Source organism: Rhipicephalus microplus, unplaced genomic scaffold (genome assembly GCF_043290135.1).
Source record: "Rhipicephalus microplus isolate Deutch F79 unplaced genomic scaffold, USDA_Rmic scaffold_14, whole genome shotgun sequence".
NCBI classification, from domain to species: Eukaryota; Metazoa; Arthropoda; class Arachnida; order Ixodida; family Ixodidae; genus Rhipicephalus; species Rhipicephalus microplus.
Window position 1 is genome coordinate 21,723,138 of NW_027464587.1, and position 25,764 is coordinate 21,748,901.

General features: G+C 43.2%; 1 protein-coding gene across 5 annotated transcripts in view; it reads right to left on the reverse strand.

The window, feature by feature from the left end:
* Positions 1-25,764, reverse strand: part of Polr1A (RNA polymerase I subunit RpI1) — a 610,310-nt gene that overhangs the window by 119,946 nt on the left and 464,600 nt on the right. For all 5 annotated transcript variants that reach the window (XM_075882913.1, XM_075882912.1, XM_037432148.2 and 2 more), the window contains 3 exons: positions 14,572-14,795; positions 3,025-3,176; positions 823-903 (listed from right to left, as the gene is read on the reverse strand). In XM_075882913.1, the coding sequence (XP_075739028.1) occupies positions 823-903; positions 3,025-3,176; positions 14,572-14,795 (457 nt within the window). The remainder of the gene's footprint in view (positions 1-822; positions 904-3,024; positions 3,177-14,571; positions 14,796-25,764) is intronic.

A 25,764-nucleotide genomic window follows, 5' to 3' on the forward strand; every position in this document is an offset into this window, starting at 1 on the left:
TTCTGTCACAGAAATGATGTCGAAAAAATACATATGATCAGAAGACAAAGAAAAAAAATTCCATCAACGGGAGTCGAACTCATGACCTCTCAGTCAGCGGAAGCAGCTGCCGGGCACGCTATCTACTGCGAAAATGTCACATACTTTGCAGGCTTTAAAAACAAAGTCTTTTATACTTGCCACTTCCCTCTCAATTTCCCAGAGAATTTACCAATATTGTTATATCCAGGCTGAACTGTAATTCATTTGGGTAGCTGGCACACTTCAGTCGCTCGATCTGGGCACCGAGGCTTCTTCTCACATAACAGTAAAAAAAAAATTTAACAACCATGGGAAACAGTTGCGAGCAGCAGGAGTGCGCATGACGTCCATAGTTCTGCCACTGAAGCAGCGGTTGAACGAGTTTCTTAATACCGTCATGCGAAACTTTTACTATGACAACTCTTGTGACTTTTTTTTTCTTGCACGTAATAAACTCTCTCTCTAAATTGGTGTCACCTTTTCTTAAAAAAAAGAAGAAAAAAAGGTAAATTGATTACATGAGTAAATACGGTGAACTATAAAACCCCCCCTCCGAATTTCAAGAAATATAAACTGCAAAAATATAATATGGAGCCCTAAAGATGATGTACTGCAATGCAGCAGACTCCAAATAAGACTGTCTCGTGAAATATCTACTGTCTCATAATACACTGCTTCCCCATTTCTCATAAGGACACACCACCCTGAATGCTGGATCAGAGAAAACTTGTCATTCGAGCTCACATTCAACTAGATCGATGAGACAAAGGCAGCATATGAAGACACTAAAACCTGGCTCACCTGAAACGTAAATGTACACCACTCTTCCTTGACATCATCGTAGTCGTACTCCAGAACCCACGTGTTGTACTTCACCACCGACTGTTGCCAGGGCCACGAATGAGACAAAAATTAAGCCAACATTTAAAGAACTTGCTCAAATAATAATGACAATTTTTGTAAGCATGTCAAGTTTTTGTGTGCAAACACTACAGCAAAAGAAACACTAGTAAGCATGTGAGTTCCTTGAATCGTTTCTTATTGCACATGTTTTTTACAAATCTGTTTACGCTGAAGCACCCAGGCAGCTATCAAAGAATAGTACTCAGGTAATTCTTACAATAGTACCCATTCCAAGTATTCAAACACGCAAATTTATTCTTCTCCATTTATTATTATTCATTCAAAAATACCTGCAGCGCCTGAAGGCATTATTGCGGGGGGGAAATGCACAGCGTAACATATGCTTAAATAAAAAGAACAACAATTCGAAAAAAAAAACACGACATAAAAATAATAATTACTCAAAAAACAAGATGAACCCAAAACAGATCTTGACCAAAATGTAGCTATCAGGTTAGCAGTATGTCCCTGAAGGATGCTTCAGTGCGGCAGTCTGCAAACTCCCGTAGAAGCCGATTCCACTGGAAGATTGTGTGCCGAAAAAAAAAAATTATTGGTAAACGTTTGTTCTGCAAAAACTTTCTCTTGACATTTGAGGGTGATCAGTCCTCTTAGATAACAAACAGGGAGGTGAAATCTAAAATTCTTTATCCATTTTATTCATTCCACAAAATATTTTGAAAAGCATTTATAATGTGACGTTTTTCTTATGTGAAACTAATTCCACCCTAACCTATCTTTAATCACACTGACACTGAAGTCATAGTTGCTAGATGTACTTTGCATGAGGTACTTTGCAGATGTACTTTGCATGAGGTATCCTGAGCAACATCATTGATGTAGACTAGAAACAGCAAAGGCCCCAACACAGATCTCTGAGGAACTTTCAAAGTAACAACAACATATTCACACTGCAAGCCATGAATTACAACCCGTTGCATCCAGTCTTGTAGGTAACACCTTATCCAATCTAGCAATGCAGGATTAAAAATGAGAGATGAGAGTTCATGTAGCAGGAGAACAGGGGGCACGAAATCAAATGCTTTCTGGAAGTCCAGAAATATGCAGTCAGTCTGCACACCAAGGTCAAATGAGTAAAAAAGATCATGACAGAATTCTATTAGCTGTGTTGAGCAAGAAAGACCAGACCAAAACCCATGCTGAAATTCGGTAAAAAAGTTGTTGCATTCTAGATGTTTCGTCACGATGCTATGTACTATGTGCTTCACTGTTTCACTACACTTGCTCATTAGGGAAATCGGCCTGTAATTGGAGACAATACTTTTTCGGCCATCTTTATGTATCGGAACCACATTCGCAATTTTCCATTCCCTAGGTAAACAGGAAGCACGCAATTAAATTAGAGCAAACCTTTAACCTGTAAGAGGGTATACTGTCAGGGCCATTCGCAGAAGAATCCTTTATTTTGTCAAGCAACTTAAGTGTACCATCAGGCTTCGGCATAGGTTCAAAGATATTGTCGGGAATACACCATACGTCACTGCTCAAGGGTGGGTAAAAGTAGCCTGGAAATAGTGATTGAAAGAAGAAGCTTTATCAGTGTCATCAAATAAAAGTACACCGCCATTGTTTATGCTCGGGATGCCAACTTATTTTTTGCTGATTGATTTTAAATACTTCCACATTTCTTTCGGAATATTTTGTAACTTTGGGCCAATGCTAAGAAATATTTTTTCTTGGCAATCTTGTTTTTGTGTTTATATCTTTTCCAAGCGACTCTTCTACCAAGATTACACCAGGAGTGTGCTGCTTTCTATAAGCATTCAGGAGGCAATGTCTCTTGTTAATCATTCGCTTAACTTCCAGAGTAACCCAAGGCCTATAACTATGTTGTTTGGCAGAAAAATGTTTACTTGAAACATGTTTGTCTACCAAATGCTTTAGTGTGAAGCAAAATGTGCCCTCCTTCTAAATTCATTTCTGAAACCACGAAACGCTCTAGATCCTTTTTCTCATGCAGTTAGGCCAGAAAGGACACAAAATGTCAACAACGAAGAAAATTCGACATTCCCTCAATTTCCTGGTCAGAAGGTGCAATTATAGGCTGACCAATAAATAATGAGAGACAATGAGACTTACAAAAATCCTGGCTTGCTTCAGCTTCTCAGCCTTCTCATCCCGAATAGTCTCTTGGAGCGAGACAAAGATGTCATTGGAAATGGTGCCTTCTTCGGCTGACAGCAGAGAAGACTCAGCAGGTGGTGCGGCCTCACCATCAACCATCTCGTCGTCTGTGACACCACATAAACAAAAATAAATAGAAATGCAGGAAGCTGCGACTGCGTACATTATCCCTCAGACTACTGATTACTATACAAAGGTATGTTTGCAAAGTACAAATCTGGACAGGGGAAAAGCTCCATGAACCTGCACAGTTGACCGCTGGCTGTTATTTGAGATATGCACAAATACTCGCTGATACAAGAATCAACTTACAAGGAAGACGTTATGCAAAAGAGATTGAAATGTTTGGTGACTTGAGTGTAAGCATGCCTTGTGTCATTCTAAAGGAAAAAAAAAACTATTTCTCCAAGTCTGTTGTTACCAAGTAAAGGGCACGAGACATTTGCCAGCCGACAAAGAAGAAGTATTGGGCTGTGATCACACAGCCCATTACTTTACGGCACGCAATGGTGTGCCGCAAAGTGAAAAAATACTTAATCGGGTGCACGATGAATACAGGTACACAATCTGCAGACAGCTCCTTACGCATGACCTAATCTGGAACCTGAAATTTGACAAGAACAAGCTGGCATTGCCTGTAAGGCACCGATCGACAAAGGAGGTCAAACATGCATCACACTGGTGATGAGAACAGCTGGTCTGGAGGATACCACACTAGGATCCTATGGTGTGTATGTCGAAATTGGCAACAGCCTGGTGAAGCTCCTCAGGCTCACAGCAGCCTCATTAGAGCAGTTCCCGATACACCTGCAACGCTCCACATTTAATAGCACGAACAGATTGATCCGCATCACAATCTTTGGGTATCTCGCTGTAATTTGGATTAGAATGTCACTGGGATGCAGTAGCCGAGGTGACGCTAAGCATAACCTCCAATCTTCGGTGGTGGCTACAGCGGCAAACGGGAAACGGCACAAGAGTGGAGACGGGAGGATCTCTTAACAACTTCGTAGATTGTTTACAGCAACAGGTAGATGTTCATATCACAAAAGGGCGATTGTCAGCCTGAAAAGTGGCCAAAATAGCCATACGGTGCTCACTAAAAATCCCGTATTGATTGAAAGGAAAAAAAAAAAAAAAGAGACAGTCTGGCATTAATCGATCGTATGCCAAACGCTTCTCAAAGTGCTTTCGCTACAGTACACCAATGTCATGCGGAAAAAGGTCCTTGTATTGAGTAGGGGCAATCAGCTGATGCGAAAGACAGCTCATTGTTCCCCTTAATTGCACGCATGTGCATGGCTCAAGATTACAGATGCAATTCCTACAACTTTAGACTGTGCCAGAGAGCGAAAAGACAAACACAGTGAGCAGCCCTTTGCGTCGGATATCCCATGCATGTGCCATTGGCAATGGGTTCAAAGGATGCTGGGATGCACAGCAAACATGATTTTAATTACAAACAAGAAAAACCCATCAGAAATACTGAACACTTGTTAAACAAATATATACCTTACATGAAACACAAACCAGATGTTCAAAAATTAGCTATCACTAAAGTGCGCAGTCCTCACTGCATGCTCAATGTCTTCAATGTCTGGATCCCCAACTACAATCTGGCCACTTTGGCCTCACAATAAAACCGTAGTCTAAATGGAACGGTGTTACTCGGTTCCATAAATCATGAACGTATAAACTTCATTCTAGTGGGTTCACGGCCACATAGCCAATGATCCTTTTCAAACTGTCACTCCCATGCATAATGGTCAGTCATGCTGCTGCAAACCTGTTCCTTGTTGCTGTATTGACGTGTTGGGGCTACTTTGTCGTTTAGGCCTAGTACAAGCTTGGCCCCCACTCAAAGTGATGACATGGCGTTCTGAAGATTGATTCTGGCCGATGTTTGAAGGAGCTGCTGCAGATGCATCTGGAACTGCTACAAGGGGCTGCAGCACATCCGAGAAGCCTCACTTGAATGTGGTCAAGGTCAACGGCCACGGCATAGCCTCCACAACCGAACAAAGCTGCCGAAGCGATTTTCTTCAGCCACACAAACAATGTCAGCTCATCGAGTTTCGTGCTTTTCCATGCATGCGCTCGTAATTGTTCCGAGTGCTTCTCTTTTTGTCCTCGTGGCCCATATGACATTTTCTTCCAATTGACACCATTATCAATGCATCATCAACGCAACACAAATAACTATTTTGGAATATGTGTGTAAGCACTTAAAAAAGAACTGTAGAACCGGTAAAGATAAACTGTGCAAATGAAAGAAAGAAATATGAAGACACCGAAGAAGAGGTCTTTCGACGAAGACTGCTCGGACTTCACCTTCAAAGTCGAGAAGCCTCAAAAGGCCAGTAAACAGGCTCAGACCTTTTTTTTTTTTTTACACCCCTCAAACAAGCTTGGCGATTCTTATAGTAGACTGCAGCGATCACATCCGAATATTACAGTGTTGCACGCTGTGCAGACCCTCCATTTCAAAAAAACAATCCTACACCCGTTCCCCTTTCCTGACCGATCCCCCTCGTATGCTCAGTCTGACGAAAGCTTGCCCATGAGCAATGTCACACACTAATGAGCTGGTCGATTGGTTCTTTGCCCTATGAAACGGCGCCTTGGCCCTGTGCAGTATCAGTCATGAAGTCTGCATATTCCATTTTCTCAGATGCCTTTTGCCATTCTGTAGAACCCAAGACTCCGGGAGAAGCGGTGTTGCCAGAACGAAAGCCTCTGAGAATAGGAGGCGTTTCACTACTTCACCGTGATAGGAAAAGTGTTCCTCGCTCCACATTTCCTGTCCTCGCCGCTGCGACACGTGCTAATGAGACGGAAGCCCCACTCTATCGTTCGCTGCGCCCCGATAATGTGTCACGGACATCACGTAATGTGGTCGAAGTGGACGAGTCACGATGACAAGCTACTCTTTCGGAGAAGGGCGGGGAGCGGTCCCACAAAAATTTAAAACTGACTGAAACAGGTGTTCTAACACCTGTAACTTCCTTATCATAGCACGTACAACGGAATCCCAAATACAACACATTCAGGGGACCACGCAAAACCGTCACAGTATAATCAGGGTGTCGTATAATCGAAAAACAAAGATCATAGGCAGGGACAAGCAGCCATGTAAAAAAAAAAAATGTGTACAGACCGCCTGAATAAGCCCATTGCACGACCTTGTGCCTCTGCAAGGAAGGTCAATTGAATTGTTCTTGCCAGTGGCAGCATTGCATAGTTAAAGGAGGTGCGAGCGAATCTAACTGAAAAAAAAAAAAAATAATAAAATCCAGCACGCATCTTTCTGCCTCTAAACTGAGTTCGAAAATTGCGTACGTAAGAAAACAGAACTGTAGCCGCAAAGGCAACAGCCTCCCGTCAGAAGTCAGACGCAGTGTCATCGCATTCACATAATGGCGACGAACCACAAGTTCACATAGAATGCCTTTGTGCGTGACTAAGCTGTGTTATTTGCACCAGCATGCTGTGCTAACGTTTCAAAAGCTATTTTTCTTCAACTTGATGTCCTAGGTGGTTGTCTTACAAAATATAACAAAATATGGTCACGTTCTCAGAGAAACAAAGGCAGAAATGCAAAGTGTGAAAAATTGGTGTGCCTGTAATCGAGTGCAAGCTCTGAATACACGACAGCTCTAAGAGCAGGGGAGATGGTTACAAAAACGTCAAGGGAAAAAAAAAGGCTACGTATGCTGACCCTTGTTTAGACAATATATTCTCAGAAAACATGCCGGCAGCAAAAACCCATAATGCGAATGAATGCTTCAGTGGGATGCTCTAGCAGCATGTCCCTGAAGATGTCAATACAAGCCTGTGCACTGTTTTGTTTGCACTATAGGACTGTACATGTCAGTTTCACAACAGAAACAGTGGCACGCTGGATATTTTGAGGCAGGAAGGTGTCCATCCTGGCTACTACAGCCTGCCTCAGAAAGGACCGGACTTGCTTGAAGATTGCCAGCTGCAGTCAACGGCTGAAGAAAAACAAGCTTAAACAAAACTAGGAGTTGCTAAACCACCTAAAGGTGAAGTAGAAGCATAAGGAGGGTCCCAGCTATAAGCATGGTGACTTTTAGCATCTACAGCAATCCAATCACGTATACAAAGCGCCTGAAAATTTTTTCTTTGTTTTTTTTTTTCAAAACACCATTTTTAGTCGTTTTTTAAAGTGCCAAAAGCCATAACTTCTGAATGACCCAACATTTGTCACTTAAACATCTCATGCTTCTTTCTGATGTAATAAACTACAATAATTGAAAACAACCATTTTGATGTTAAAAGAGTTCAAATGAAGCAACCACCTGAAATTACACAATTTTGAGTTTTTCAACCATTATGTACTTAAAGGGGCACTGCAACACTTACAAGTAGCCATAGAATGGATTCACTAAAGGAGCTTATTGCCTAATGAATGCACCACCGCAAAATCTTTAGAATTCATCCAGTATGAGCGGAGTGGCAAAGATTTGTCGTACACTACAATTGCATTCTTTCTTCTTTTTGTCTAACAAAATCACTGGATGCTATGAGCAGGGAGGGATGGCATGGGGGAAGAAAATACATTATGCATGCCTCGTGATCTTGAGCACTTTTTTTTTTTTTTCAAATGTACAGCTTTTCAGTGTGACTGCATGCGCATTCATGGATGAGTACGACCTCCTGCAGCGACCCCATTAATGACCGAGCACGCCATGCTCAAATCAACCAATGACTGTTACTGGGCCTGTGACGGTGATTTTTGTTGAGAGAAAAGAAAGCGATTTTCAGCTGACTTGAGAATGTACTGCGAATTACAGGCCCCTTGCTGTGCTCTAATATTCGGCACGTATGTTCTTGGGAGCCTCAACTACTCTTAGGCCGCATTTTCTGACCATGCTCAAAGTGCTGCAGGGCCCCCTTTAATATTATTGGGAGCACAAAAATTCTAGTTCACTGCACAACCTCAAGGTAAAGCTACATTACTGCTAAGCCCTTTTTGTTCAATGTCACAGGATCGCTGCTTATAACAATTTGCCTGATGGAAAGATTTTGGGTAATTTCCACAATTAAATTGTGATTAGTTGTACTTTTCTTGTCTAACATACTTGAACAGCTGTTATTAGGGCAAACACAAAGAAATCAGTTTACAATAAAACTGATTGCTGGGCGAGCTAGTATACATCCATATTTAACCTTTTCTTTAGCACCCACAGAAGACAGGGACAAAGAGATAGAGACATGAATGTGGAATTCCAGAGGAAAGTTTTACCAAAATACTGCTCCTTTATTTGAATTACATTTATGTCAGGTTGAATGAAGCAATGTATGTGCAAAGATCCGGCATATGTATAGGTTCTTAGGTATACCGCTTACTCAGTGATGTTTTTCTAGCAAAAGTGAACCAAAAAATTCATCATGCCATTCAAGGCTTGTTTAAAAGAATTTCCCGCTTTGTTGATGACATATTTATCATATTTGACTATGGGTCCATATCTGTGAATGAACTGAAAGCGTTTTTTGAATGTGACCTGGGACTGAAGTTTCCCCATGGGATCGCACAAGACAAAGGACTACAGTTTTTAGACCTTTCACTAGGATTCTTGATTATAAGAGCAGACAACGACTCACGAAAGTAACAGACACAGCGCTGACTTTCAACAAAGTTTCTACACTTCCCAGTTTCAGTAAGATTTTCGCCTGACCACATGGGCCTAACCCCAGCCCTAGATTAGAAAAACCCCTGCTCTAGTGCCAGTGGGGCATTCAAAAATTGTTAAAAAATAGAATAGCAGTGCCTTGTCTTTGAGGGGCTATGGTGAAGTCTTGCTACCACACAATGGAAGACAGCTTTCCAAAACAAATAGCCCAGCTATCCTCAGTGGGTCTCCCGGAACAGGCTCTCACCAGAGCTGTTGAAAAAGATCAAGGAGGGTGAAGGACATCACCCCCAAGGAAACACTTGAGTGAAGATGAAAAGAACTGTGCGGTTCTGCCATACATTCATAAATTATCTCAAGGATAAAAAAATGTTACCAGGAGGAATGGCAATAAAGTTGTCTGCAGCGCACCTATTAAGGCACAACATTTGTGCCAGGCCGTTAACAAAAAGTTTAAAACAAGGCAATTTGATAAGACGGATGCTTTGGTTGGCTGATAATTTGGCATTACATATTTTGTAGTGTACATGTACCCCAAAGGAGTACAGCCACTAGCATGGGTTCGGTCTTAGCGAGCCGCATGGCACGTGTTAACCATCACCGTGGCGAGAACATGGTACGGCTCAAGGTCGCAACACTTCATTTCCTGCAGCAACACCAAAAACGCAGCACAGAGCCTGTTGCAAAAGCAGCAGCGGGAAAGCAAATGGGCTTATTCACGCCACAGGCGAGAAGTACCACACAGGGTACGTGTCGGGAGCACGTCTCCGTGGGCAAAAGGCAATTCACGTATCCAAGGAGTACGCAGCACAAAGCCTGTTGCAAAAGCAGCAGCGGGAAAGCAAATGGGCTTATTCACGCTACAGGCGAGAAGTACCACACAGGATACGTGTCGGGAGCACGTCTCCGTGGGCAAAAGGCAATTCACGTATCCAAGGAGTACCACACAGAGACGTGTCGCGAGCACGTCTCCGTGGGCAAAAGGCAATTCACGAGGACACCGAAACAAAAGGGCTCGGTCGCTCGAGCGAGGGCAAAAACTCCGCTCGCATTGGCTTCGAGACACACGGGTCGGCGCAGTACGACAACGTGCTTGTTTAAAAAAAAAAAAGGCGCGCCAAGCGTATGACAAGAAATGAAGGCACCCGTGAAACGCGCAGCAGAGGAAAGCCGACAACGTGTGACCGAGTTCGCCCGATGCGGCCGAAGCGGTGCACTCTGACAACGGCGCTCAGCCACAGGCACCTGTCGTGTCTGAAATGGTGCACTCTCCAAAGTCCAGCTGCAACACCTCTTCGTATTATCGGGTCGTCGGATCATCTGACACTTCTAGCGACATACATGCCCCCATCGACACGGCGTTTTATTTCATGGACGAGTCTGCAGAGTGCGCCAAGAATGCGGCGAGTTTGAAGGCATCCCTCGCATCGCAGTGCGCAACGGAATGCAAGTTCAAGCTTCTAAATGTTGATCTTGAAAAAGACAAAAACAGGCTGCAAAAATCACAGAGAGAGCATCTGGACAGCAGCACAACAAAGACTAGACTTGCAAAGTGTCACAAGTAAGCAGGGGACTCCGCTTACAGTCCCGGTCTGCTGTAGAACTTTCATCATGGCAAGCAGTGACAATTTCTTGTAAAATAAATATCACTTTCTTACAACCTTAACATTATGTAGGTGTGTTGCATATGCTAGGGCAACATTATTATTCAATTTTTGTGCATTCCTTTCACTTGAAACTCAGTGGACTGACCACAAAGTAAAAAAAACATTTTCTGCAACTGTGACGATGACCATTTCATAGTTTTGGAGCAAGTTGTGGCCAGTATTCTGAGAGGGTACTGTCATACATTTAGCATGGCCATTATCGTAAAACTACAGGACGGTGTCAGTAATATTGCCTTAGCTTCACTTTAGGAAAAGTTACAGTTGCTGGAAACTTCAAATGCGTTTTTCTCAGTTCGTTGTTTTTGCACATTTTACTCGGCTACAGTGACTAGAATAGAGAAGTGTGATGAGCGGGAAGCGGCGCCTACGTAGGGCATTGAAGCCTTTCGGAAGGAGCCGCGTGGGGGCGCACGCAGTCATTTATACGTTGATTGCGCGCTTCTGACAGTTTCATCGAGCGCGTTCGCCCTCGTTTCTTTTTGTGCGGTGACACTCTGACGCCAGTGCTTCTGTATGCACTCTCATGGCGCGAAAACAAAGTCATTGCTTCATCCTGGGGCGCGTTACAGGCTACAAGTCAGCTTAACAGAAGCATGCATTGTTTGGCGTTCCAAAGGACAAAGCTCTGTTAGCGCAGTAGCGAAGAGCGATTTGCTGCGTGCTGAGAAGCTGCTTCAAGAAAATTTGTCTGTGTGCGAGCTACACATCGACGAGAGGTACAGCACTTTGAGCACACTGTGAACAGTGAAATTGTCCGCTGGCCGCATTGAAAGGGATAGGCGTGCGCAGGATTCCCGTTCAGGGGGAGGGGGAGTTCATTGCAGCGCCCCCCCCCCCTTATAGCCCTTTTAGGTGACTAAAAAAGTGCCCCACCGCCTACTGAATGTATAGAGCAGATTTAGCGCCCCTCTCCTAGCTGGGTGACTAGAGAAGGCTCCCGCCCCCTCTGCCCCTCACGTGCGAACCCCTATGGGTAGGCCTTTCGGAGAAGCTCTTTGAATTTGAAGACACCCTTGAAATCACTTATTCAAAGTGGTTTAGATACAACGAGCTTCACAGTGACAGCTTGGAAGAGCATGTTTTCTGTTTGCAAAAAAAAAAAAAAAGATGTCGCAACTAGGCTGCTCACAACATTGTCCGAGCCTCACCAATCCAGTGACCAAGTTTTTTCTGCGCACCCATTTGCGTTTTTACACAAAGGTATCCCACGAGGAGCGGGCATCTTCCTGTGAAAAGAAGTACATGACGCTCTGGCACGTAACCTGGCCAAGGGAAACAATATTCTGTGGTGCGCTTGTGAACTATAAAACTTTTTTTTGTGAATAAAAATAGACGTGGGCCCAACTGATAAGAATGCAAACAGATAGTGAGTAACTACTCGGAAACGCGTTGTATGACTAGTGCGCAGAAAATAAAATGTTTTCATTCATATACCACTCGTGATTCTCGTCTCGAAGTTTATGCGTTAGCCATAGGTATTATTGTATGAAACTCTATGGCATTAGCACAAGTAGCTATAGCAAGCTATGCATGTTACGAATAATAAGGCTTTATTTACAGATTAGTGAAAAAGGAAATGATGGGTCGCCGTGGAAGGTGTTGCAAGCAATGACTCACAACTGAGTTGATCGTTCCACTTCACATAGATAAAATGTTTCATGCAGTCACACACTCACTTTTGGCACACTGTCGATATTTCAGTTCAGTCGCGCACCCGCTTAAGCATCCTGTAATTCCAGAAGCTAATTAACATATTGGCTCGGTCGCCATTTGAGGTCATGCACAAGCAACAAAAAACGTTTTAAATGCTTCACATTGCCCGTGCGCGTGATTGATTCTCGTCTCTGCGCAGTGCATCGCCGCTGTGAGTGACGTGCAAACGTGTGCCAGCGCCAACTGGCGGTTTCCTCCCAGGCGTTACGCGCTAGCCGGTGCGTTCTTCACACTTTCCTATTCTAGCCAATGTAACTCTACCTTTCGAGTGGTTTTTCTATCTTATATTTGAGTGAGAGTGACAAAGTTGGTATCATTGTATTCGTCTTCAAATGATCCAGGGGGTGATGCTATTTTCATTTCTTTAGAACCATTTTGACAAAGGTAATCAAAGATAATTATCAGAAAAAATTAGAGTAAAATGTTCATCATAAGTGTTTCTCCATTTTCTTGCCTATAAAATGCCTTCAAATGGAAAAAAAATAGCTTCACCCCCTACAGCAACTTTTCAGCATTGGAGTTATGCATTTACCTTATCGTTTTTCCATGGTGAGATTGTGAAAAAGTCCCGTAAAAGATAAGCAATTAATTGAAATTTATACCTTTATATTTCCTGAACCACTTGAGCAAATTACATATTTGAAATCGGCATGCAAAAATACATTAGACAGTGAAGTTTAGTTGAGATTGAGCCAGAAATAAAAAAAAGAAGTTTTCAGAGCTCACGTCCAAGACACAGTCAGCTTTTGTACTTCGAACACTACTGTAAAGTAAAACATTGCTTTTATATCACTTCCTAGCTCTCAAATAAATTTGTTATCCTAGAGCAAGCAAAGGTAAACAATACAATCAAATGTTTTATGGCGATGTCACCCCATAAGTGCCTAAGCCAGCCAGTGGTGACGTGACGCAGTGTCATCTTAGGATCACAATAATACGAAGATTTTAAATGAACGTTGTAAATCATAGACTGACACTGTGCTGAAATATTTCGGAATCGGCACGCCCGATACCTTTAGAAGCAGCAAGAATGACAACCGGGTAGCTTCATTTTCTTTTCACGACCCCTTTAACCTTGTTTAACTTTCCTAATATTTGACCACCAGTGATCAACTGTAGACGGCCACAACAATATATTTTGAACAAGGTTTCCATAAACTCCAGTTATTAGCAGTGTCTTCGAGTTTTTTCCCTTCATCAGTGCATCGAATTTTTGCCACAACGGCTCAGCATGTAAGGCCACTCACTAGCCTAGATGCAATAGAACAGGTTGTTTCATCTGAAATCACCGTAAGCAAGGTTGGTTTGAAGTAAGCTACTGTGCGATTGTGTATACTATTGCAATAAACCCTCTAAGAAACACGCATCGGGGTCTCCTATACACGAGGTATGGCATTCCCATTTCTAAACAAATTCCATTTCAATGTAAGCACGTTGAAGACTCTTATAATAGGGTTCAACTGTCATTCACTCTGCTGCATAGCTGCAAGTGCTCGTGTTTTTTTCCCCCTCCTTTTACTACAGTGAAAACTTCTTAATTTAAATTTCATGGTACAAGAAAAACAAAAGATTAGAATTAACCAAAAGTCAAATTATCAAGTGTACCGAAAAGACAACAAACACATGCTTGCTACCACTTGTTTTTGATACTGTAAGGCTCCTAAACAGAATTATAACCCTGTCACACTAAGGCCCTTCAGGTGCACTTCAAGGGCCACTAGTGCCACACATGAGAATGCACTGCAAAGTGCCCTTAACGGTGAGTGCATTCAGCAAACGTACTTAGCTGCAACGGAAGCCTTGGTTGCAGTTCGACTTCACAGCTTTATGCTCGTGATGCACTGCAAAGTATGAAAAAACGTGAAACAACACAGTGATGCACAACACTCTGTGTACAACACTCTGTGTACATCACTCGGTGTTGTCTCTCGTTATTTCAAACCTTGCAACACATCACAACATTGAACACATAACAACTAGCCCCATCACTGTCTTATTATTGACTTTACAGCATTTTTTTAAACAATCAGTTTCATTATTAGGCACATTCCGATGCTTGGAAACATTCTATACCCCAAAAACGACTCTGCATTTCTCACTCTCACGCAGTTGACAGCCACGACCACCAGCGGCATGCCAAGCACACACTGTGCAATGTCCACATTCGCGGCATTTGCATCTAAGATTATTTTAAGGGCTGCTTCTAGATACACAACATTATTAGTTAAGAAACACATAGCCTGACGCAACAAATATCTGCTGTGCTACTTCAATACTTATCGCCAATAACACTATTTCCAAAGTACACTTTCCTTTGCAGTGTAGCAGTGTGCCGCAAATGACATTTTGGGGCTGAAAGTGTGCTCACTCAAAATGACGCTCAAATGACCAGTGTGACTATGGTACTTGAATTCGTGAAATTGCAGGTGTAGCAACCTAAGGCCCCTTCAGCGCCAAGTACCTACCGGACATGGCGGCGACACGCTCTTCCTCTTCAGCTTCCTCGTACTCCTGCTCCTGGGCGTGGCGGGCAGCAGCCTGTCGGGCAACTGTGTCGCCGTCCCCTTCACCCTCGTCCGAACTCTCACCTCCCTCGTCGACATCTGGACACTGTGGCGTCAGGCCAGTGTCCTCAGCCGAGCCAGCCTCCTCACTCCGACGTTCTCGTGCTTTGGTCGTGCGTGTCATTCTAGTATAATGGCCAATCGCAGTCACACTTTACTCATCTCTCATACGTATTTACGCTGCACAACCAACACTAAGAAAGCTCCCAGAGCATATACTATGTTTACTCGCATAATAGGAGCACGATTTTTTTTCCGGAAAAACAGGTGCCAAGTTCGGTGTTTATTACGCGGGCTAAATTTTCCGAAATTTCATTTCTGACTATAGCATCACAAAGCATGTTGCATCATCAGAACTCGCCTGTCTGAGAATTGGGGCATGCAATGCGGTGTGCTTACAAGCATTCAAATTTTCATGAACAAACATTGAAAGACCCGCGTTTCCAACCGAACAAACGCAAAAAAAAAAAACTACAGAAAGAAAGTGCCTTAGCCGAAATTTTCCGATTGTGTTTCAGGCGACCTACATTATGCGTGTTATCACGACCGAAATTTTGTGCGCTGAACGGTAGCGAATGTTCATTTCACGGGCTCGCACTCGTTACCCAATGACAGTGAAATTGAATCATGAACCACTATTAGAGTGTTACAAGCGCCACCCATGCACCCTTTTCTTCAAGTTGAGCCACCGCAAAAAGTTGCATTGATTCTGTACCAAACCGCTATTTGATCACCCACAAATGCCACTAAAAAGCAACAAATGCTGATTAGGCTTAGTCTATGGTTTGTATTAGTCACAACATGAAGATCGGGCATCAAAAAAATCGTACTCATGCACTGATCCAAGAGCAGGGCGCGTGATGCGATGTTTAGGTTCGTGGCCGGGAAATCAATGGCGACAAAAGTTCGCCAAGCTTCAGCAAGGCCACGTTGGCAGCAAAGGTGAAAGCTCGTGTCGGAAAGCTGAAAAGCTTTTAAATTTGTGGATGAGGTAGCAAACGATATAACCACAACCCTTTTCTCAACAGAAAACTCAATGCACACTTGATAAGAACGCGATCACACCTTTCGAGCCGAGCTCGCGCTGGTGCAAAGGTTACTTCGACGCCCAGGCAACCACCCTTCTTTGTCACACGGTGAACCAGTGCAGCGCTGCCACGGTCTTTTTTTGTGCATTCATATTTAGATTTCAAGGTGTTTTTCAATGGGTGTCATACTTGTTGGATGTACGCTCCAAGAAGTGAAAAGCCTGTCCTAGAGTTTCGGTCCGGGCACTCCAAAGTTGTAAAGAATGCTGTTGCAACGACATGTTTAAAGGTGGCACTCAACAAGTCTTGCCCGCATAGGATGGGGGAAGGCCTTGGGAAGTAAATTTACAGGCTCAAGCTGTCTAGGTTTCCCGAGGACCATTTTGGCTAGGCTGGCTGAAAGGGTTCTCCAAGATGTCAAAGCGCAGGCAAGACTCAGGCAGTGCTTGGTAAGTGCTCGAAGGAACTGCCGATTGCCAGCATACCGTACCTACATGGTGTTTCACACCGTTTAAAGAAAGTCGGAGCAACATACGGTTGCAATGTTTTCTTTGCGGCCGGCAACCGTTTAGGCAGCGTTTGCGCGGCAGTTGCGAGAAGGATCAAGGGTGAGTGGCATGACAGGGGTACTTGCCAGGTCAGGCACAGGGCCAAAGGGGTCGACTACGCCGTCGCTGTGGTGTACGGCACTCTGCTATCATGTGGGAAGTTTTATTTTGGACAGACGGGGCTTTGTATCAATAATAGAATTATGGGCCACAAAGCTTTTCTGAAGGGGCAACCATGCTCTAACCTATTATCGCATTGTAGAGGGTGCAGCTGCGCACTTTTGCTTGGTGATTTGGTGATGTTTAGTTAAAGCTAGATTTAGGGACAAGGTAGCATGGGAAATTGAGAGGCGTATCTCATCAACAAAGCTGGCAATTCATGTGTCGCACAACCCTCGGTTATGTTACTTCCCACTGAGATGGCTTTTCTAGAAGCGTATAATTAATACAATCTGTCTGCTCATCTAATCATTTTCTTTCACCCCACGTGTTCTCGTAACTGCATATATATATGCCTGTTCTCTTGAATAAAGTTTCAGTTGTTAGTGTGCACTGTGTCCAGGTGTCTTCCTTTTGTACTTCAAATTTTTTCGCAAAACTCAGTTAGGAAGGTCTTTCTTTCTTTTTTCCTCGCTCCAGTTTGCATCCATGCAAATACAATTCAGAATTACGGCCAAATTTAAGGTGCGCCTATTATGTGAGTGCGTCTACTATGCGAGCAAATAAGGTAAGTGACATGAGATACCTAGTTGTTTAAGTAAAAGCTTGTTTATTCGACTCCATAGAGAAAATTAGATAATTTGGACATGTTCTCTGGTTTTGCCAAGAATATACATTGTTTGATGGCAGCAAACTTTCATTGATTTGGCAATAGTTGTCTGCAAACCGGTTAATTCAGAAAATCTGCAGGGTGTGTAAAGCACAAACTGCCGCCAATGTCTTCCTTTGCAAGAATGGTGAAACTTCTTAATAGTGATACTGTAGATACCATGCTTCACTAAAGTGAAGTTGAAAATACACAATTTCTTATTGTCCACATTAAGCTTTATGAAGTTATATTTTTAACTATAAAAATAATGTTCTCATAAAGTCAAACCTGTTTATAACGAACTTGAAAGTGCCGCAATAAAAAGTCGTTATATCAGTAGTTCTTTGTAAACCGCCCATAAAAACATCCACGTAATGGCCAAACCATTTTTTTTCCCTGTGTATATTTATTAAAAAGTGCGAACAATATCTCCGCTGACAAGTTAGGTCTTCTCGCGTGTTAAATGATGCCTGTTTGCTCATGAGTGAATTCAACCATGTTCACAATGAACTCACGCCGTTCCATTGAAGCGCGGTACCACCACGTCGAACCAATCATCCCAGGTTAGTTGTGTGCAGCACGTTGCTTACTCAGCTCTTGCTGCCGCATGCCAGCTCACTTGCAGTCCAATGGGCGTGTATGGGCGTGTTTGTGCTTTCCTCACTCATGCTTGACTCGGGATTGAATGGGTGCGGCGAGTAGCCTGTTCATTTAACATAACAAACAATTTTATGAGCAAAGCGTGCAAGTGGCCTCACACGATGCAGCGGCGGCGAACTTGCGTGCGGCAGCATGACGCGCTTGTACCTCTGTCACTTCACCGAGCAGCTATCTGCAGATGACTGTGATAAGGTTACCGGCGATGAGTCAAAATGGCATGTTCATCGCCAACGGCCTCCTCGCCTTTTTTTTTTTTATGCTTATCCGTTAAGGTACCGGTGAAACACCGGGGAAGTCCTTATCACTAATCGACCGGTCTCTGCCATTACCTAAAGGTGGAAAACCTTTTGGGGCACACTGTAGTGTCAAACAGTTGATCGTCGCAGTGAAGTTTTATGCGACAAAAATTATCGCTTCTTGCATTTATCGCTTCTTGCATTCGAAACTATTGTTGGTTAATCGCCAGTGGTCGTAGATGACGAGAACGACGTCAGAAAAGTTTGTCATGCGAAAGCTGACTGTAAGTTTTCACACTGCCTCCTACTTCTTTTAATTGTTTTTTCACACTTCGATTCTACCGGTGAAGAAATGTCTGGAAAGTGAGCACCTGGCTCGAAAAGTCCGAAATCTGCGTGCGGTGCTCACCGCGGTCTATGATATCTTCGTCGCAGGTAAACTGCAGCTGAGCGCACATGAGGGCGTGCCTATCAAATGCTTTAGAATGCCTGTTCTTACATTTTGCTCGCTTTATATGTGCCATATTTTCACCGCGACTACGTTGGAAGTGTTCGTTGTAAAAGTAGGCAGCTTTGAAAAATGTTCGCTGTATGTGGACCGAGTTTCAAAGGGTAGCATAGGAAAATCGTAAGTGCACCAAAATACGGTCCTTATAACTAATAGATCGTTATATCTGGGATCGTTGTGAATGGGTTGGACTGTATTCATATTGAAGGGAATCAATCTTGTATGAACATAAAAAAGTTTCTTTCAGGAACACCAAAGAAATGTGACAACATTGAAATATAAGGAATATATAGAAAATGGGTTTCAGAACAACAAACACACCTTCTTTCTGCTTTCTTAAGCGTGTGGTAGCTGACGTTTATGTCTTGTTACGTTCCATTTACTTATTTATTTATTTTTCTTGCAGGCATACGTTGTATTGTTTCACTTAGCCATAGTGGCATTGTAATTGTGCAGACAGTGCAGTGTTTACCTCTACTTCAATTTTAGCGCATACAACTGTACCGTATTTACTAGTGCAATAAACGCACTCATATAATAGACGCACCCCCAACTTCAGTCATCAAAATATAGATTTTTTTCCCTCCACGTAATAAACGCACCCCCTACTATCATCCACTGCAGCCCCGCTAACCGACACCTGCTGCCTTCTCACCCATTAGATCTGTTCCGTTTTTTATTTTTCCGACCCACCTTGGCTCGCATTGTAGTCCCCCCCGTCTGTCCGTTGCCGTGTGCTGCACTGTTTTAAAGACGATAGTCTTTCTTTGACCCAAAAATGTTGGTCTGTCTGTCTGTACATTTGTCTGTTTGTCCACTCTTACCTGAGGGTACTTGAAACGGTTGACTCCATCCGCAGCAACCACCAGTGTTGCTCAAGGTTGAGCGTTCATGCTTGTGCAATTGTCAATTAAAAAGCAATTATTGCGCATGTCTGGGGCACCATAACAACACGCATCTATTCTGCATATGCATCTCTTACTAGAAAACGCATACATAAGTAATTTTAAGGACCATAGCGCTTATCACGCTGCACTTACCATGCAACGCTTGCACGGAACGGGGAGTGTTTCCAACACTTTGCTAAAACGAGATGGTGGTGGCACCTACCCGTCGCCTCGAGTTTTACGCCTTATCACCTCTGAGACGCGCACGGCCACGCGCTTTGTTTTCCAAAAGGAACTGCCAGATGGCGCTCATGTCTCACGTGTGAAGTGACTTCATGCGCTCGTTCGCCTCCACTGCATGCTCGAGGCACTCTAACGCAGCGCCTCCGGAATACCATTCACCGATTTTCTTGCGTAGAACATCAAATAAATATTTTGTTCACTCTCTCCACACGCAGGACTATCGTCTTTCGATGACATTTGCAGATTACATGCAGACACTGGGCCAATTTTTAGGGGCGAAGCTCCTTAGGGCGTGGGCTGTGCGTCCCCTGTAGCCTGTATGTAGCCACCTCTAGTTTAGTTCTTGCAGTGTTCACTAGATGGCGGTACCGTCCCCTGTATGTAGCCACCTCTAGTTTAGTTCTTGCAGTGTTCACTAGATGGCGGTACCGTCTCCTGTATGTAGCCACCTCTCGTTTAGTTCTTGTAGTGTTTACTAGATGGTGGTACTTGTAGCTGATGATGAAAAGATGCAAGATGTTATAAACTAGAAAGCGGTACTTGTAGTTGATGAAAGACGCGAGATCTTATAAAATAGGAATGATGTCACATATGGCGCGTGTCATTGGTTGAAGGCAATCGTTCGATTTAGTGCGGCGACGTACGCTAGGGGGAGCGATGTAATAAAATCGAGTGGGCAAAATGTACAGAGGATTCATGGTTTACCAGGTTTACCTCCCGAGCTTCGCCCACTCATCATCATTCACTTCGTGGATATGGCGGAATTTTTTTCTTTCTATCTTGGCGCGGCACGCCCCCCGTCTTATCTGTGCGCCACAGTGAGGTTCACGAAGGTGCAAATGTAGGGACATCTCAGCTGAATAGCACACAGCGAGTGAAAGTCAGAAAACTGCCAACGCCAACTGAAGTGGGCAGTTTCAAAAAGCTCAACCAAGTGCACGCGATTTTCAAACGACGTCGACAGAATTCGCTGTTGCGAAGAGAAACATCACGTCGCGGGTTTAAAACCGCAAAAGTCGCTTGTCGTCTAGAAAAGATCGTGATAATTTCCACAACACAGTAGCACTACTCCCGATTCTCACTTCGCTTCTTAATCCGCGCGTAGAGCAATATGTCATGTACAAGCGAAGCGGCGGCCGTATTTTGGCATTGATCTTGTTATCGACGGTTTGTTTTGATGCTTTGGGGGTAGCTTGCTGCAATCTTGGTCACTTGCTACAATGCTGACGGTGTCGTCACGGTCGTCGTGCGAGGTTGCTGTAATGTTGGCACAGTGCGTTGTAGCGTCGAAGCGCGTGCTCTTTGGCACCCCTCCGAATCACAGCAGATATTGAGGTTAAACGATTGCGAGAAAAGGTAGCCGCAAAACGCCTTTATGGCGTGCGTGGATGGCCTGGATCCAGCTTGTAGAAGATAGCACCATCAACCACCAAAGATGAGTAAAGTGCGACAAAGAAGCTGTTTCCAAAATTGCTAAAAGCTAAGCGACCTAACTTTTTGCTATTTTTTTTTTCTTGCATTGCCGCATTTTTCGCTCCTCCCAAAAAAGTTTTCTTAAAATGTACCCCATGCAATAAACACCCCCCCCCCCCCCCCCAACTTTCGCTCCGATTTTCCGAGAAAAAAAAGTGTGTTCATTATGCGAGCAAATGCGGCATTCAGCTTAATCATGAACCTGGTGATACCAGCTCCAGGATAAATGACAGAAGGGTCCAGAAGCAAACAGAAACAAAATGTCTCATGCAAGGTTCACATGCTGTGCAATGTCATATGGCAAGAACAGTGTTCCGCACATGCCTTCACGGCTAAGGGTGGCGCTGACTCCTAGGTTTTCATGCACAGATTTAGAGAAGTCAACGAATCTAGGAATTAAACAGGAATGAATCATGAAATCCAGAACGGCATCAAACCTTCCTTCCAAATTTAAAATTGTATCACAGAGACTCACAAAAGCTACCACACCAGTGAATTTGTCATTACTTCTCACCTGCACACGTAAAAAGCATGCAAGTGAGTTTAGTAGTGTGCTTTTGCCATCTGCACTTCACCTGCACAGACCCAAAACTGGAAAAGAATGTGCAGTCTGTTGTTCTATGCAGTACTGGTTCGTAGTTTCGCAAGAACCAGAACGAGAATGGCCCTGCTGTGTTGATTATACCGCTCCTACACAGGCAGCAAGCTGTGAGACATTCCAGATGCCATAAATTTGGAGAAATTTCTGTTTCTGTACTCTTCTTCCTGGAATTCTCTGTTAAATTGTGGTTCAGCGGTAATGTTTGTTTCATTAATACAAATTCATGAAAGCATTAACCCACTGGCTTCCGTGCTCTCCGCAGCGGTTCCTGCCTGGCATAGAGTTCCATACAATGATACCTAGAGAGGAATTTGGCACTGCGATCGCATAGCATCTTGGGAATTATAAGAAGTACAGACTTCGAATTGGATTGCGTTAGCTAGCGAACTGTCTACAAATCTTTTTCGACAATTTCGGTTTCGTTCTTCGCGCAGCATTGGTAGTGGGATGCGGTGCAAAGAACTGATACAGCAGCTTTGTTGTTCAAAAAGGCTGAAGACCACTAGGTCTGTGATTTACTGCGGCTTTGGAGCTTCACAAGTCATATTTGACAGTTTAAGCGAAGAGTCGTCCACTCACCGCTGCACATAGATGTAGCGTCTTATGCCAGTGCACAATATTACATCGAGTTCAAGTTTTTTTGTTAGCGCGTCTTGCCAAAACTCGTTTCAATTGACTGCTAAGTGACGGCAAAGTTAAGGAGATGCCTCGTCATGTTTCTCTGATTTGCCTTCACAAGAAAATGAGAGGTGCGTTGGGGGCAGACAACTTGGACAGACGCACCTGGCATCGCAGCAGACGAAACGTATGTTTTTCACTTTATGCTGTACTGTTATTTCAATAGATAGATAATGCGTACTTTCGAAGGCAAAACAAGCATGTTTGTTTTAAAGTGTTGTAAAACATATTTGATTATATCTTGATGCCAAATCTGGAACGAAATTGCAGAGCAATGCTTAACATACCCTTGTGGTCAAATTCAATACCCTTGTGGTCAATACTCTTGTGGTCAAGTTTGTCCAGGTTTCACTTGTACCTCATGGTCACAGGAACTTTTTGCAGTAAAGTTTGCAAACAAAAAAAAATGAAGAAAGCTTCAATTGAATATAATTTCTTATCACTTTGTTTCACCCTTGGCAAACAAGTGTTGAGAATTTCAAGAACATGACCCATCCGAGGCAGATCGGAAGCCTGTACTTCTAATAATTCCCATGGGGGTGCAAGCGGCGCTGAAGGAGCCCACATAGACACTAACTAGCACCAGATTCCTCTCTAGGTATTATTGTATGAAACTCTATGCCGCCTGGTATTCTGCTAGGAAATTCTTGTGGCATGGGTCGGTGCAGTTAAATCGCAATAAAATCCGCAACAAACCTCATAGAATTACAAACTTTGTTTCATTCACTTGACAATGCTTGTCTGCATCAGGTGCTTCAGTACGATTTTCGGGCGTGAAAAGGTTTAAAGCACACAGGCATGTGAAGAGCAACTTCACTTTTGTTCCACTCCCATCAGCTCTCGGGCGTTTCGTCTTGTGCCTTACAAAGTAAGCAAAGTGTCGATGGATTCTGCTTGACTTTGTTTGCCAGGATATAGCAAAAAAAAATAAGCCCATACAGTAGCTTGTAGGCGCATTGGTGGGGCTGTGACAGGTAGTTTCTTTCGTGACGCCATGTTTCGAAAAAGCTGGTTTAGTGCACCGCTGTATGTCCGCCGCTAAAGAAAAAAAAAACACGGACAGCTAAACAACATCTACAACTGCGTCCATCTAACGGATTATACCGTATTTACTCACGTAATGAACGCACTTTTTTCTAGAAAATTCAGAGCAAATTAGGGGTTGCATTTACAGTAGACTCTCGATGATATGAATTCCAAGGGAGCACACAAAATATTCGTATCATCCCGAATTCGAATGAACCAAAAACAAGTTAAAGCTGATTATTTAGACGAACAAGAACTTCATTGGGGTCAGCTGAAAAAAAGTCCATGATGTTCTTTTGAACTTTCCTGCTTTCACCGCTTCTCAATGAAGGGCTGCGGTTTCCTCAGTAATGCTGCAGGCACTAAAGAGCATTCACACTTGCATCAAAGGAAGGGATAGCGGCAAAACTTATTGAAAATTCACTCGCTTCACCGCTTGAGTGCCCGAAAAAACGCGCTGCGAAGTCGACGCGAAAAAAATCAGTCACAGGGGAGAATTCAAGCGAAAACGCCAGAGCGGCTGCAGAACCACGTCCGAGCCCGTCACAAATGTTCACATCCGTTTTGCCTACCGCCGCCGCCTTTGCCGCTTGAGAATTCTTTCCATTTTGCTCTTTTCCTGAGCATTAAAATTCGTACAGAGTTCCAGTTATTGATGCAAAGTAATGAAAAGAAACAATTTACACCTGTACAAACAGCCTACACGATACAGCCTCAACACGTTAAGATGATAAGTAAGAAAAATAGGCTATTCAATAGATTTTTATGCACGCGTCAAGAAAGCGATCTCGTTGCATTTAAGAAGTTACAAAATGCAATAAACAAAGAACTGCAAAAGGCTAAAGCCCACTATTATGAAACCCTTTTTGCTTCGGTACAGAGGAAAAATCCAGAAAAAACGTGGAAAATTATCAATGATGCCATAAAACAAAAAAATGTGAAACAGCCTTTCCATGAAGTCACCCTAAACAATGAAAAGGCAACAGGCGTCGCTTTAACTGAACGCTTCAATAATCACTTCGTGAACATAATGACGTCATCGGATAGCGCGGTCACTAACACAGCTATTAACAGATGTATGCATAGCATTTTTTTTAGCCGACTGATGACACTGAGATTTCTCGTACTTTTTTGGGCCTAAAAAACAGCAATGCTGTTGATTCAGATGGCATTCAAATCAGACCAGTAAAATTTGTAATTGACGTCATCGCAATCCACCTTGCATTTGTGTTTATTCTTGTTCTAAAAACTGGCCATTTTCCAAGTGCTATGAAGAAAGCCAGGGTTTCAGTAATTTTTAAAGGCGGTAATTGAAATGACTTAGGCAACTATAGGCCTATTTCTATTCTGTCCACCTTCTTTAAGGGTTTAGAGAAGGTGATCTCAGCTAGATTCAATGCCTTTTTTTTTTTTTTAAATAACATTCTGTCCGACTGTCAGCACGGATTCCGCCCAGGCAGGTCGACAGAGACGGCATTGTTATGTCAAAAGGAGCTAATAATTGATAACATTGATGCAGGAAAACTAACTTTGGGTATATTTATAGACTATAGCAAGGCGTTCGATCGCTTAAATTATGAAATTTTAATAATTAAGCTAGACAGCTATGGTATTCGGAGCCAGGCAAACTTGTTGTTTCGATCATATCTCTCCGGGCAGACTCTGTGCGTTGCTATTGAAAATTTCTGCTCTTCGTATCGCGAAATTAAATCCGGAGTACCGCAGGGTAGCGTATTGGGACCGACTTTATTTAATGTCTATGTAAATGACATTGCTGAAATTGTTAGTGATGCATCCATTGTGCTGTACGCTGACGATACAACTTTGTTTGTCTCTGGCCATGAACTTGATGATCTGTCGCAGAAATCTCAATATTCTTTCTAATCAGTCGGTGTGGTCTCGTAATAATGCTCTAACAATTACCAGCTCAAAATCGAAAGTCATATTGTTCAGGGCGAGAGGCAGCCAATCTTGTTTCAATCAAGGATTATTCTTGGACGGTGCTCCCATTGAAATTTTGAGGAAGTACAAAGTGTTAGGCGTTACGTTTTCAGAACACATGAAGTGGACCTATCACGTTGAACTAATCTCAAAATCGTTGTCATCTGCCGCTGGTGTGCTGTCTCGCTGTCGGCATTTTTTTCCTGAGAAGGTGAAGTTGCAAATATATTACGCCTTGTTTAAATCGCATCTTCACTATTGTGCGCTTGTATGGTCCACCACCACGAAAGCTAATATTCGTACACTTCTTCAACTTCTAAAACGCGCGCTTCGACAAATAGCCAATGTACCCTATTTTCATCCCAGCGCGCAACTTTTTCAAAAACGTAATATAATACATGCAACAAATCTTTACGAATACCGACTTTTATATTCATTTTGTTTCGGCTCCGACAAT